This window comes from Eurytemora carolleeae, unplaced genomic scaffold, assembly GCF_000591075.1.
Source record: "Eurytemora carolleeae unplaced genomic scaffold, Eaff_2.0 scaffold949, whole genome shotgun sequence".
Lineage (NCBI taxonomy): Eukaryota > Metazoa > Arthropoda > Copepoda > Calanoida > Temoridae > Eurytemora > Eurytemora carolleeae.
The window spans coordinates 70,918-85,508 of record NW_019396973.1 but is presented as its reverse complement, the minus strand read 5'-3'; the positions used below and the strand labels follow the sequence as shown (position 1 = coordinate 85,508).

General features: G+C 30.0%; 1 protein-coding gene across 1 annotated transcript; it reads right to left on the bottom strand.

The window, feature by feature from the left end:
• Nucleotides 1-1,306: 1,306 nt before the first annotated feature.
• On the bottom strand, nt 1,307-14,537 carry LOC111710667 (SID1 transmembrane family member 1). The gene is made up of 22 exons (XM_023484789.1): nt 14,439-14,537; nt 13,480-13,604; nt 12,492-12,565; nt 11,996-12,060; nt 11,540-11,585; nt 11,203-11,242; nt 10,320-10,350; nt 9,657-9,747; nt 9,229-9,358; nt 7,796-7,890; nt 7,283-7,359; nt 7,171-7,227; nt 6,431-6,517; nt 5,602-5,701; nt 5,207-5,275; nt 5,042-5,149; nt 4,714-4,836; nt 3,955-4,062; nt 3,241-3,288; nt 2,912-2,987; nt 1,748-1,830; nt 1,307-1,315 (listed from the first exon to the last, which is right to left on the bottom strand). The coding sequence occupies exons 1-22, from the start codon at nt 14,477-14,479 to the stop codon at nt 1,307-1,309; spliced, it is 1,683 nt and encodes a 560-aa protein (XP_023340557.1). The 5' UTR covers nt 14,480-14,537.
• Nucleotides 14,538-14,591: the final 54 nt, after the last annotated feature.

The window sequence follows — 14,591 nt, the reverse complement described above, 5'->3', positions numbered from 1 at the left end:
ATGCTCAAATATAAGTTTGTTTTAACTGAGGCCACAGATAGGAGATAAAAATGTCCAAAAATATTTTTCTTTATACTTGTAATCTAATTTTTTTTACAGAATATGTGATATTAGATATAAATACAAAGCAGAAAACACAAAAAAACCTGTTCTTTCATGTATACAAGTTAACAACTTAAGAAGACAATATCATATAATTAAATGGATCACAAACTTTTGGTCTATTACATAGAAACATTATGTTATATAAACACATCAGAAAAATACAGTTGTATATTAATAAATTAATGATATTAGATTGAATAACAATTTGGTTTTGATAATACAAATGCTAATACTTCTGGTCAAAAGGCAGGATAACATACTTTTATGGTCATTGTTTTAGTTTGGTAGCGAGGGAAGTACGGCAACTCATTTCATTTGTGCATTCAAGCCACTTTTCTCCCCTGAGTCCATTGATCGGAACTGCTACAGAGATTTCTAAAATGTCAAAAATATAAAAATTGAACTATCACGTGAGCTCTTTAATAATAGTATATCTTGAAGATCGGTGTTTTGGGATATACCCGGTTAAAAAAAGAATTTGTTAGATATGCCTAACATTGTGTTTCTAATCTTGAACAAAATCTTCGTATTTTTTCCATGTAACGAACAAAATGTTAGGATTTCTTCTAACTCTGTGATTTAAAAAACATGAATAGAGTTTCTCTGTTTATATTTTAAATCTTCATCGATGGTGAAAATGGTGAGGAAACTGAAGAATAAACCTAAAATAACAAATATTAAAAAGAAGTATTTAAATAATTTTAAAAAATTTATGAGCGTTAATAGCCAAATTAAAATTAAAAGTTTCTTTACAAATTAATTTTTTGGAAAAATTCAAAATACTAAATTCGTCCTCCATGTGGTGTAAAAAAGTCAAATTGTCCAAATATCGGGTTTGAAGTTTGGAATATGTTTGAGAGCCTCCTTTTAAAAATCAGCCTGTATCATGAAATAACCTGATCCTCCAAGAAAATGCCAAATATCGTGACCATCAAAGAAATCCATAAATATACATTCTCTATTTAGCATCCTTAAATAAATAATAAATTATCAATAAATAGATCTATAATTCCCAGATAAATAAATATAAATCCATCGATAAATAGATTAATAAATCTACAGTTCCCAGATAAATAAGCCATATAGATCTGTATCCATAAACAAATAAATTAATAGATCTGTTTCCATAGACAACTAAATTAAAAGATCTGTAATCCATAAATAAATTAATTAGTAGAGCTGTAATCCATGGATAAAGGATTTAAGATATCTGTAAATCCCAGATAAATCATAGATGAATAAATTATTAGATCTGTAATCCATAGATGAATAATTTAATAGATCTGCAATCCATAGATAAATAAATTAAAAGATCTGAAATCCATGGATAAATAAATTGATAGATATGTAGAAACATAAATCAATANTGAGATCATATTTTGGTATATTGCTACCAGTATAACTATCATGTACACCTAAATAGGAATTTCAACAAGATTAATAAAATATTATCAGATTTTTTTGGTGTCCTTAGCACCAATTCCTGGCTGAGAGAAGCAATAATTGTGAAAATACAAAGCAAAGAGCGCGTTTTTTTTACAGCGAACTCTTTAGCTATGTTAAAGAATGTGCTAACGATAAAAAGTTTTGAAACCATAATAAAAAATCATCTAAAAAATGTGGAAGTTTGGTGCATAAATACCTTCATGGAGCAGTAATATATAAAGTACATCATAAGGTTTAAGATGAAGATTGCAAGCAAATAGTTAGATGCTCCAGGTGTTCCTGGAAAATAGAAAAATAAAGTCCATTGTTCTCCCCTTTCAACGTTTAAAGCTACTATAGTGTGAAATTATCTACTCAAAATCTGTTTGATATTCAAATATGTGTGTGAAAACATTATTCAGAAACCGTTTATTAAAATGTTTAAAAAAGACAGCCATTGCAATACACTGCAGTACACTTACACTGCAGTACACCGTAGTACACTGCAGTACATTGTAGTACACTGCAGTACACAGTAGTATACTGTAGTACACTGTGGTAAACTGTGGTACACTGCAGTACACTGTAGTTCACTGTGGTACACTGTGGTACACTGTTATACACTGAAGTGTACTGCAGTACACTGCAGTACATTTTAGTACACTACAATACACTGCAGTACATTGTAGTACACTGCAGTACACAGTAGTACACTGTAAAACACTGGAGTAAACTGCAGTAAAATGTAGTACACTGCAGTACACTGCAGTACACTGCAGTACATTGTAGTACACTGCAGTACACAGTAGTACGCTGTAGTACACTGCAGTACACTGTAGTACACTGCAGTGCACTGCAGTACACTGCAGGACACTGTAGTACACAGTAGTACACTGCAGTACACTGTAGTACACTGCAGTACACTGCAGTACACTGCAGTACACTGCAGTACACTGCAGTACACTGTAGTACACTGCAGTACACTGCAGTACACTGTAGTACACTGCAGTACACTTTAGTACACTGCAGTACACTGCAGTAAACTGTAGTACACTGCAGCACACTGCAGTACACTGTAGTACACTGCAGTACACTGCAGTACACTGTAGTACACTGCAGTACACTGCAGTACACTGTAGTACACTTTAGTACACTGCAGTACACTGCAGTACACTGTAGTACACTGCAGTACACTGCAGTACACTGTAGTACACTGCAGTACACTGCAGTACACTGTAGTACACTTTAGTACACTGCAGTACACTGCAGTACACTGTAGTACACTGCAGTACACTGCAGTACACTCTAGTACACTGCAGCACACTGCAGTACACTTTAGTACACTGCAGTACACTGTAGTCCACTGCAGTACACTGATTACCTGTAATTCCGAAATATAAGCAGAGACAAATATTGACAAATCCCATGACAAGAAGACAAATCAGTCTAGACCGTATCTTAAATAAAAAAGAAAATATTTATTTATTTCTCTCTGTAGTCTGTAAGCTGTTCCTCCTTAAAGCTGGCCAAATGGCTGGACCAAAAATGACTGAGATTTTTTTTAGAAAACCCATGGGTACCTCGGGGGTAGCATAGGCTATCCAAAATTCGAATTTTAAAATTGAAATTGTTTTTATTGATTTTTTAAAATTCGATTTTTAGCATTTCAGCTACATCGTTTATTAATAAAGAAGAATTAAAAAATCTAACCCTAGGAAGAATTGGATCACCGGGTGATCTGCTTAAAATCTTCTTAACCTAAAATAAAATAAATTAACTATCAATATTTATATAAATTTACAATTTTAAGGGNTGAAAACACAGTATTGTTTAATATGATTAGTTTAACAACAATTTTGTGTCGCTACGATAAAATACGAGCCACGGATCTGCGAATGTTGATTGCTAATAATATAAGATGTTGACGAAAGCCAAAAAATGCTTTAAATTATGTTTAAAACTAATTTGAATAAAATATTTTTTAAGTAGCTTGTTCCTTATTTAATAAGTTTTTGTTACTTAAAAAAGGTAAATTATTTTCTTACTTATTGTGTTTGAGGAAGATAAAAAATTATCTTTAACAAAACATTTTCAAATTCAGTATTTAAACGGTCGCTTCTCAAAGTGTCCTCCCATTTGAAGAGAGTCCGATTCACGATTCACAACTGTACCCAGCAAAATCTTTGTTTTATCAATGTGAAGTTTTTTTTACTAGAAAAGTGTTTATTCTGACAATTTCCTTCATTTCTTCTGTTCCACAAGTCTAAAAGTCACTCTCATTGTGAAACTTCAATTAAAAATAATTCATTTTTAAAGAGAAAAAGGAATAAAAGAAAAAAGCTTTTAAATATAACGTTGTGAATCGTACATACTTAAGGCACAATTTCAATCCCCTTTAAAAGAGAATATTAAAATGCATACTACCTCAATAACAAGTATATAGGCAACGTTGTAGAAAATCTTGTAATCGTATTTAACCACACCCAGGTTGTAGGCATGCACCATTGCTACCAGTATAACTATCATGTACACCTAAATAGGAATTTCAACAAGATTAATAAAATATTATCAGATTTTTTTGGTGTCCTTAGCACCAATTCCTGGCTGAGAGAAGCAATAATTGTGAAAATACAAAGCAAAGAGCGCGTTTTTTTTACAGCGAACTCTTTAGCTATGTTAAAGAATGTGCTAACGATAAAAAGTTTTGAAACCATAATAAAAAATCATCTAAAAAATGTGGAAGTTTGGTGCATAACCCGTCAAAGTAAGTTCAGTCAAAATAAGTTTTGGAACACTAAGAAAAAATATTTTTTTAGATAGAATTTTGCATTTTAGTGTGCCAGTTTAAGATTATGTTGTAAACATTTGACGTCATTTGTGGGTCGGAGACAGATTGGGTGTAGCTTACCGCAAGAATATTCTTTAACCCTATATATAGCGATTGGGCTATTTTTGCCTAGTATATTTTGCCTTTAGAGTTGAGATAGGGGAGTGTGATACATGTTCTCTAGTTAAAATGTTCACGCTCATTAAAAAAAAGCGTTAAAATACTTAATGTTATTACATCCACTTTTCTAGGCATTTTCAAATAAATAAATTTAAGATCTGAATCTAGTTCCGTAAAGCCTTTACGAATACAAATTGATCCTTAAAAAATGAAAACTCCTCTATGTAAATACTTACTGTACAGAAGAAGGCCCAGAACCACGGACCACTGTAGAAAATTGAGACAGTTTCAAGAATTAGAGAGACTCCTAGCCCGAAGAAAACACCCACTGCATTAGCAGAAACGTCCGCATGGCGCACCTAAGATGTATATATATGGAAAAGGCGCATCTAAGTATAAAGAATAAAGTTTAACGATTTAAAAAAGTGTAATTTACCTATTGTGATTCAAATTATGAATGACATGTTTTGAATACGTGAATACAATAAAAACATTAGTATACAGAAATTATGAAAAATGAGAGTATATAATATCTACATAAGAAATATATGAATGTTTAAGTACCTGGTATAGTTTAAGGAACATAAGGATACACATGAGATACATAAATGTTGTATCAAATTGGAAAGTTATGTTGGTCGGACAGACATGGTAACTACCTGACATAACACCCTGAAATAAACATGATTCTTAATACAGTTTACAATGTTGTTGTACTGCAATGTCTACCTCCATAAAGAGTGCCAACCCCATAGAAAAGTAGATTCCGTACTGCTGCGGTACTCCGTATTCTACCTCCTACATTGTAAATTGTACTTTTAATTAAAATCCTTTTCCGAATAATACAATTTAAAGAACTGTTCAGAATATCATCGTTGCTTCTGAGACTTAAATTCGGATAAAGCAATAATAATTGCAATTGATGGTGTAAAGTGTAAAATGTAAAAATACAGTGTAAAGTGTAAAATTAACAGTGTACACTGTACAGTATATTTTTTGTGTAAAAGTGTAAAGTGAGCAACTAACAGTGTAAGGTTAACAATTAATAGTGTAACGTGTATAATTTACAGTGTATGTCAAGTGCTTAGTGTTAGTGTAAAATTAACAGTGTACAGTGTACAATCCTGAATAGTTTTGTTGTCTTGAAAGAATGTTGTATATTTCCATTTCTTTAAGTAAACTATCAACATGAAGAGAATACCAAACACACAGTATCCCAGGTTACTGTAACACAAAACAATTGTGGATTTTTAATTCAATTACAAAGATTGTACTGTACAGTAATAGCAAGAAAACTTTAGAATATGAAGACGATATTAAAGCAATACTGAAGCAATGTTGTTACAAAGCAAATAGCTTAACTAGTACGTTATTAAACCACTAGTTAATTAAATGGGTCTGTTTACAATGCATAATTGCTGTGCCTCATGTTCATTGGACTATTTATAACATAATATATTTCTGAGTTTTCTGGTAATCGCTGTAGACTTTTTTGAACGGTATCCAACTTGATCTCAACCTATTGCTTAAAATTTGTCGGAAATCTGGAAAATTCTTTTTTACAAACCAAACATCGCAATCTGTTTTTTAAAAAGTATATCGTAGAAATAGTTTATGTTTTTTTAACAACAAATTTGTTTTAAAAACAAGATTTTGGCGAAGTATATGCTTAAACATTCCTAAGATAATTTTGAATTTTAAGAAAATACAACATTTTGTGACATCTTCATTAGCAAATTAAAGCCTAATTCTGTGGTATAGATTAAAAGTCATTGCCATTTTTTTTTAGAATTGGGGGAAATATTCCCACAAGCTCTGCTTTTAGAGGTTTTTAAATATTTTCTACTGAAACACTTAATTTTCTTTGTTTTTAATATATTTCATAAATAAATAGCTTTTTACTTTACTTTTTTTTTACTATTATTACGGTCTTTGAGCAGCCTAGATTATTACCTGAACACGTGATTAAAATCTCGAATAACTCCCAGGGGACGCCGACACAAATCATTGTAATAACAGATATCCTGGTTCCCTGTTATTCTAGGAAAACATACAGTGAGAACCAGAAAACCTTGGAATAGAGAGACGACTTTTAGAGACAAGCTATGAATGATTTAACATGAGACACGTCAATTGTGTAGTGTAAACAGACCCATTTCACTTAATAAGTGATTAATTAAGTTACTTGTATACTATTTCCTTTGTAACAACTTTAAACACACTTAATTATTGCTTTTGATGTCGTCTTCCTATTCCACAGTTTTCTGGTTTTCACTGTAGCATATAATGATATACAGCATGTAAACCGATTTTGAAAGTTTTAGGTCCTATAGACCTTGGAGACAAATATCTAAAACATTAAGTCATTAAAAGAAGAATTAGCTTTTCTCAAAGCCTACAGGTAATAGATAATTTGCCTAATTTGTATTTTTTCAGTATGCAACAAATACTCAAAATTTTACAAGAAATTTTGCCCTATATGTTGCTAAAAAAAATATCAATTAATAAAAGTATATTTAGGCAGGATGCTAAACTTGAAAACATTTTTTCCCTTAAGTAAAGAAAAGGGAAAGTTTTAAAAATGCTAAAATGTCCTCTTATAATGTTATTGCATTTTATAAAGAGATATCAATATATTTAGTAAATTAATATTTTTAATATTTTAGAATTTTATTTCGTTTTTTCCAACTTACCGCTGGGAGTGAGAAAAGGCAAACACCATTTGAAGAACAGGCAGCGAGTAAAAAATACTAAAAAATGATATTTTCAAATAAATCATTTATCAAAATATAAATAAAACCCTACCTTATTAATAATAGAATACCGAGATAAAGATTTGACTTTTGATAAACAGATTTGCTTCGTAGAGGATCTTCAAGTTTCTAAAAATAAAAATGTTTTTTTTTAAATGAATGGATTGCTTAAATATATATTTCTATAAATTAAGTATGGTATTCTAAATATAAATACATGATAAATAACGAGTGTAATAAAGGAGAGGAATATGAGTAGGTCTTCTCTGGTTCCAGAATCCGACGCTACTGATTTGCGGATTTTATAATCCTCTTTAGTATAATCATTCTATAGGCCGCTATCATTGAGACTGAAATAAGGCTCGAAAAAATAACTTTTTTAGAGCTGAGTCTAATTTTAGAAACAGTCGGGTCTAAAATCAAATGTTAGAGTTGAGAGAAAGAAATTTAGACATGAGGATAAGCCTAAATTTCAAAGGTTTACACCATCATGATGCAAAGATATATACTTATACTTTAGTACTTACTGTATTAAAAGGTAAAATCTTCATCTTTTTTTTCTCACCATGGAAAGGTGGCTGACTTTTAGATCTGTGTCAAGTCGTCTTCGTCTCCTTTCTTCTACATCTTCGTCGGTTCCCAGTAAACCTTTCATCTCAACTAGTATTATTATAAATTAATTTTTGTAACAATTAAAATTGTTTAAATTTTGTCTGATCTGAAGGGTCAACTTATGTGTTGGATATCCTGCTAAGCTTATAATATACCTAATAAACTGCAAACTAGACCACGCCGGTGTACATTTGAATACCCGAGCTGGGCCAACCTTTGCAGGCCTACTTTGGACTGTACCGCCGATTTACATTTACTAAAGCGGCAGTGGAGTGTGAGACAGTAGGCGTATAGCTAAAATGTATGCAACATTACCCGTCGTACCACTGTGTGACATCTGAGCACCTCTAGTTTTGATTTTAAGCAAATTCATCCAGTTACAAATAAGAAATTCAGAACATGCTATTCTCAAAAGCATTTCATTTAAAGGAGTTACAGTTGAAAACATAAAATATTTCAATCTTACTTGAAATGTACTTTAGTGAATAAACCTGCATATTTTTATAGTCTTGAGTATATACTATATTAGATATTGAAGACTTTTTGCAGTTTATTTCTTTAAAAAATGCTTAACTCATATATATTGTACTGTGAAATCAATTTAACTGTAATATAACTGTCATATATGTTATTAGTCTCTTTAGTATCAAACAACGTATCAAATTATGGAAGAAGACATTTTAAACTATTCACCAACTGTCATGTTTCGTGGGACACCCTGTAACTAAGCCGGTGTCGTGCATCATGAAGATTTGATCACCCACAACACAATGCAAAATGTTTTTTATTAAAATAAGAAAAATACAGCAATTTTTCTAAATATGATAGTTGAAGGTTTGTTAGGAAATTTTTAGCTTAAAGGGACTGTAAGTGTAATTTCCAGTAACATGTTATTCAATTAATTCCAGTTTAGATTCAAAACTACCCTTTAAATATTCAACAGCTCAAGGTTGAGGAAAAAAGCCTAATTTATTTAAATAAAAATCTAGTACAATACGAATAATCAGCGTTATTGTGGATAAAATCTAAATTTTTTAAATATAAGCATAGAATTCAGATAATATTTTGGTATATGAGCATAGAATTCAGATAATATTTTGGTATATAAGCATAGAATTCAGATAATATTTTGGTATATAAGCATGAATTCAGCTGATATTTTGGTATATAAGCATAGAATTCAGATAATATTTTGGTATATAAGCATGAATTCAGCTGATATTTTGGTATATAAGCATAGAATTCAGATCATATTTTGGTAAATAATCATAGAATTCAGCTAATATTTTGATCAGTCGAAGGTTAAAATGGTATCGTTCTGAATCTGAACTGGACTTTTATCAAAGGGATGGTCACTTGAAATAACGCTGACAGTCCCTTTTAAACCTGGTGTTGCAACTTTGCTGTAAGTAAACTGAATTTTCTTCTTCACAATCAATTCCTCTTCTTGATTCTCATCTGCTTTCTGTTCAGACTCTTCAAATTTCTGTTCTACCTTCTCTCCTGGGTTTATCACCTTCTTCCAGGGGTCCATATAATTCCATTTCTCATTCCAACTGGGATTGAGGTTGAAAATACATTTAGGGGCATACAAATACACTTTCTGTGTCATTGGGAACTTTGGCAAGTTTCTAAATATCAGTAATCAATATAAGAGATAAATTATGATATTCAGAAAAATGAACTCTCCCTTGCAGCTTACTTGACAAAATACTTCCAATTGTTTACAACAACAACTTGGTTAATTTCTGCCTCTAATATCAATTAATCAATGTACTTAGGATCGTATTGGATAGAATTATATGGAACCTTGCCTCCTTCTCTTCAAAGTTTACTTCATCATCTATGAAGAGAGAAACCCTTTTATCCAAATCTTCTTTCTCTACAGATATAATTGCGTCTTTTCTAAAAACAAAAAATGAACTTTTTCATTATTTTTAGAATTTCAAAGTAAAAAAAAACTTAAGTATTTCGTTGACAAGGAATTGAGTCTTTGCAACAAACTCTGATTTTTTTCTCTATATATTTGTAACGCAATGTTGTAGACCTTAGATATTTCAAACTGTGAATTCTGTTAGATCAAATAATTTAAGTTTAAAATATCAAAGGTTTACATCCATCTGACTGCGATGAAATATATAGGGATTAGAAAATTTTAGTTTGAGGCAAAGACTCAGTTTTTTAGTTATTTTTTATTATATGTTTATTCTTTAAATCATTAATAGTTTAGAAATTTAGTATTTTTTATAATTTTTTTTGCAATTCTCTTATCCTTCAAAGAAATCCTTTTCTTTCGTGATTCTGCATTTTCTCACCACTCCTGCAGGAAAACGCGGGAAAATGCTAAAAAACAAAATGGCGGAGAAAAGAAAATGTCGGAGATAAATTGATTTAAATTATTTGTCTGAGTTAAAATCCCGCAGTGCTGATTGTTTATCAGTAAATAGTAAAAATTTAAAATGAAAGGGAAAAAGTACCTTATAGGGCTCCCAGGGTTAATTACAGCTTCTAAAAAAAAAAGTTTTTAAAAAAAATCGATGATTCCGGCTTAGTTAAATTGGAAACAGACAATTTGGTACGATATGTGCTCATTTAAAAAATATGTTGTTAGAAAAATATAACATTTGATTTTCTCTTGTAATTTTCTCTATTATAACTTTCAACGAATTGAGTCTTTGTCACAAACTAAGATTTTCTAATCTCAATATCTTTGCAACCTGATAAAGTAAGCCTTTGATATTGCAAACTTAGATTATTTTATTTAACAGAATCTACAGTTTGCAGAGAGAAAAGGGGTTTATAAAATCAGAGCTTGTGACAAAAACTCAATTGTAATATAAACCCAAAGAAGAAAATAGATTTAAAACGACTGTGTTACATGATGTTTGAATGTAATTATGTATTTAATCTTATTAGAGAGAAACAATCATGGAGTAATTTGCATGTTTTTTTTATTTGCATTTTTTATCATATTGAACACAAATTGAATGATATTGAAAAATATGTTTTTGGACATTAAAGGGACTGCTTTAAGTAACCCTTAGTGCAAAGATAGCAATTCCTGATTCACAACGGCAGCGTTGAAATCTTTTATCAGATGAATAGTGTGGAAGATATTATCGTTGTTTCTAGGTTTAAAAGTTTATTAAAAATTAACGTGCTATCCTGCAGTAGAAATGCACAAGTCACTTTTGTAAAAAAAAATAATTAGTTTACCAAATTATAAACACTGATATTGAATCCATGCTCGATGAGACAAGGATTTTATGGGAACTGTTGAGAATTGGGCATTGCCATTTGTGCATGGAGGGTCACTTGAAATTACGCTTACAGTACCTTTAATACCGTAAAAGTATTTACCTATTGTTTGTTTTATGGCGTCCGTAACATGAAACCCATCCTGGAGCATTATGCAGTATTATTTTATATTTCTTTAACAGACTCTTTCAAGGTTTGACTATTATGGTTAAGAAAAAATTATTTCTCAGGGCAATAATTTTCTAAAATTTCAAATTTAAATTTTAAAACATTTTATTTTTGTGTGGAAACTTCAATTGTTAAAAACGTAAAAATTTTACAATTCGAAAGAACTTTTAAAAATCTGACCAGGTCTTCAATTTTGAATACAATTCCCAAAGTACGAATGGTGGCGAGAAGTGCCATGAATTATGAATAAAACTACATTTAAAAGTTTAACCTGTACATTATGATGATCTGCAGATATTTTCCGTCCGATACTTTCACTAAAGACGACATTTTTGATCAGATTTATATCCAATCAAAATAATATCCTAATAGTATCATATCAAATTAGAATTATTTTAAATTAAAAAAACTTCCGATATAATATGAATCTAATATCCAAAAAGAATATATTCAGATTAATATTTATTTTCTTACGGTTTTACGGCCACAGGGTGAAAATATTAAAATAGAAAATAGAATATATACAGATACATAGATACACGTTCATCATTTGATTCAAAATTGTAGTAATGAAAATCTTTGACCGAATTCATTGACTGAATTAATTTAAGTAATAAAAAAACATTAGTTTTTTTTTCTTAATTCAAATACTAATATTTACATCTGAAAAAACAGATGATACTCGACAGCTGCTGGGAAAAGAAGAAAAACAAGATGGCGTCCTTTCCTAATTTTGTGCATTTTCTCTCGGCCCACGTGAGTGTACAGTTCAATTTTCTCCTCAAGAGTGCCCTGCAAAAAATTAAATGTTTTTTAACATGTTTATTTTACAAATTTTAATTTTAACAAAATTCTATAAATGATTAGATGATAGCAGCTGCAAATATTTGGACATTTCTGTTTTTAATAATCTCCATTTTCTTCAAATTTATGTGTTTAAATTAGAAAAAAAACTTTCATCAGATATTCAAAAATTCCAAAGAAGACAAAACAAACAAAAAAATTTAAAGCTTTTGAAATTAATATAAATGAAAACTTTAAAAGTATTAACAATTTAATTAGAAGGTAGTCCACATTTATAGTGTTTTAACAAACAAAGAAAAATAATATCATGGAAATTATTACACAAAAGATTCATAATAATTTTTAAAATATTTCCTAAAACGAGAATTTGTATAAAAGAAGTAAAAAGTCCTAATATGAGGATAAAAAAATGAGATTACCCGAATAGTCTCGAAATCTGAATATTTGTATTTAAACTCCAAGAAGGAGAAAAACAATGTGGTCAACATTATACCTAAATATATATATATATATATATGATGCACAGATAGATAGATAATTAGTATAGTGCCCTAAACAGAAACAGAAATCATCATCTTTAAGAAATTTCATCGGTAATTGATAAAAATGTTCGTTAAAAGATGAGTTCAATCTGGAGGTTTCCACTAAATTTAGAGGTCTCCGTTGAAATATTTAGGACTTTCTTGCCATAGAGAATAGATTAATATAGAGGGGAATTAAATCGAAAAAAGTGTAAAACCACCATTTTTTGTACTGTTTCCGTACTGCAGGTGTACTTCACACATGTGTGGTACATATAGTTTTGGGCCCTGGAACATTCTCAATTCTGTGTTTCTTGCAGAGGTGGCTAAAGAGGGATAGGGCATTTGAAAATTAGGGGAACGTCCCCCCCTAAAAAATTTAGGGCACAACTAGAGTCCCTTTTATTTAAATTTTAGCATGGGATTTGTGAAAATTTGCCTCTTAATTTGTTAGATTGTTGGTAATTTTGTAAATATCATTTCTTTCGATGTAAATTTAAAAAATGGTAAAACCAAAGGCCAAGGCGTTGGGATACTTTAGATTCGAGGTTGTCTAAAAGTTTGATGAATAAATTTCAGAGTTGTCTATATTTCACAGTGCTATATATAATCTATATAATAAAGCTATTCCCTTATGTATATATTTATATATTTATATATAGGTGAGCTATAGCTGGCCAAACGGCTGAATCAAATTGGCTGAAATTGTTTTAGAGAACCCTTGAGTACCCCGGGGATAACATAGACTAACCAAATTCAAATTTTTTTTCGAATTTTTTTTTTAAAAATTCAAATTTGTTTTCCGTGATATTCGAAAAAAAATTCAAGTGTTTTTAAATATGCCACAGGCAACACTGGGCACTTCAGCTAGTATAGTATATGATACCTATATATAAAGATGAAATTGTTAGAGTCGCGTTCGTATACGTTTCAGCCTTAGCGTTTTCTTGAATTTCTATCAGAACTCTTTTCTTTGGAGTTATTGTAGTATTCCTGTTGTAGTTGGAACATCTAAATATATTGTAGTATTCGTATTGTAGTTGGAACATCTAGATATATTGGAGTATTCGTATTGTAGTTGGAATATCTAGATATATTGTAGTATTTTTATTGTACTTGGAACATCTAAATATATTGCAGTATTCTTAGTGTAGTTTGAACATTTTATTACATAGTATAATTCGTATTGTAGTTGGAACATTTAGATATATTGTAGTATTCGTATTGTAGTTGGAACATCTATATATATTGTAGTATTCATATTGTAGTTGGAACATCTAGATATATTGCAGTATTAGTATTGTAGTATGAACTTCTAGATATATTTTAGTATTCTTGTTGTAATTGGAACATAAATAAATATTGTTGTAGTATTTGTATTGTAGTTGGAACATCTTAATAAAATGTAAAGTATTCGTACTAAATTTGGAATATCTTAAGACATTGCAGTATTCGTATTGTAGTTGGATCATCTAGATATATTGTAGTATTCGTATTGCAGTTGAAATATCTAAATATATTGCAATATTCATATTGTAGTTGAAATATCTAGATATATTGTAATATTCATATTGTAGTTGGAACATCAATATATATTGTAGTGTTCTTATTGTAGTTGGAACATCTTAATAAAATGTATAGTATTCGTACTAAATTTGGAATATCTAGATATATTGTAGTATTCGTTTTGTAGTTAAAATATCTTGAGATATTGTAGTATTCGTATTGTAGTTGGATCATCTAGATATATTGTAGTGTTCGTATTGTAGTTGGAACATTTAAATATATTGTAGTATTCGTATGCACACACTTTTCTAACATTAATTTTACTTCAATTTAATTTACTTTTGACCTATTTTCCTGTTCGTAAATATTGCAAAGATCATCCGTTGCTGAAGCTACCAATACTATTATAAATCCATCCGGGTAGTCCCTAGATATATTATTGATAATAATAATAATAATAATAACAATAATAATAAAAATAATAATTTCCCC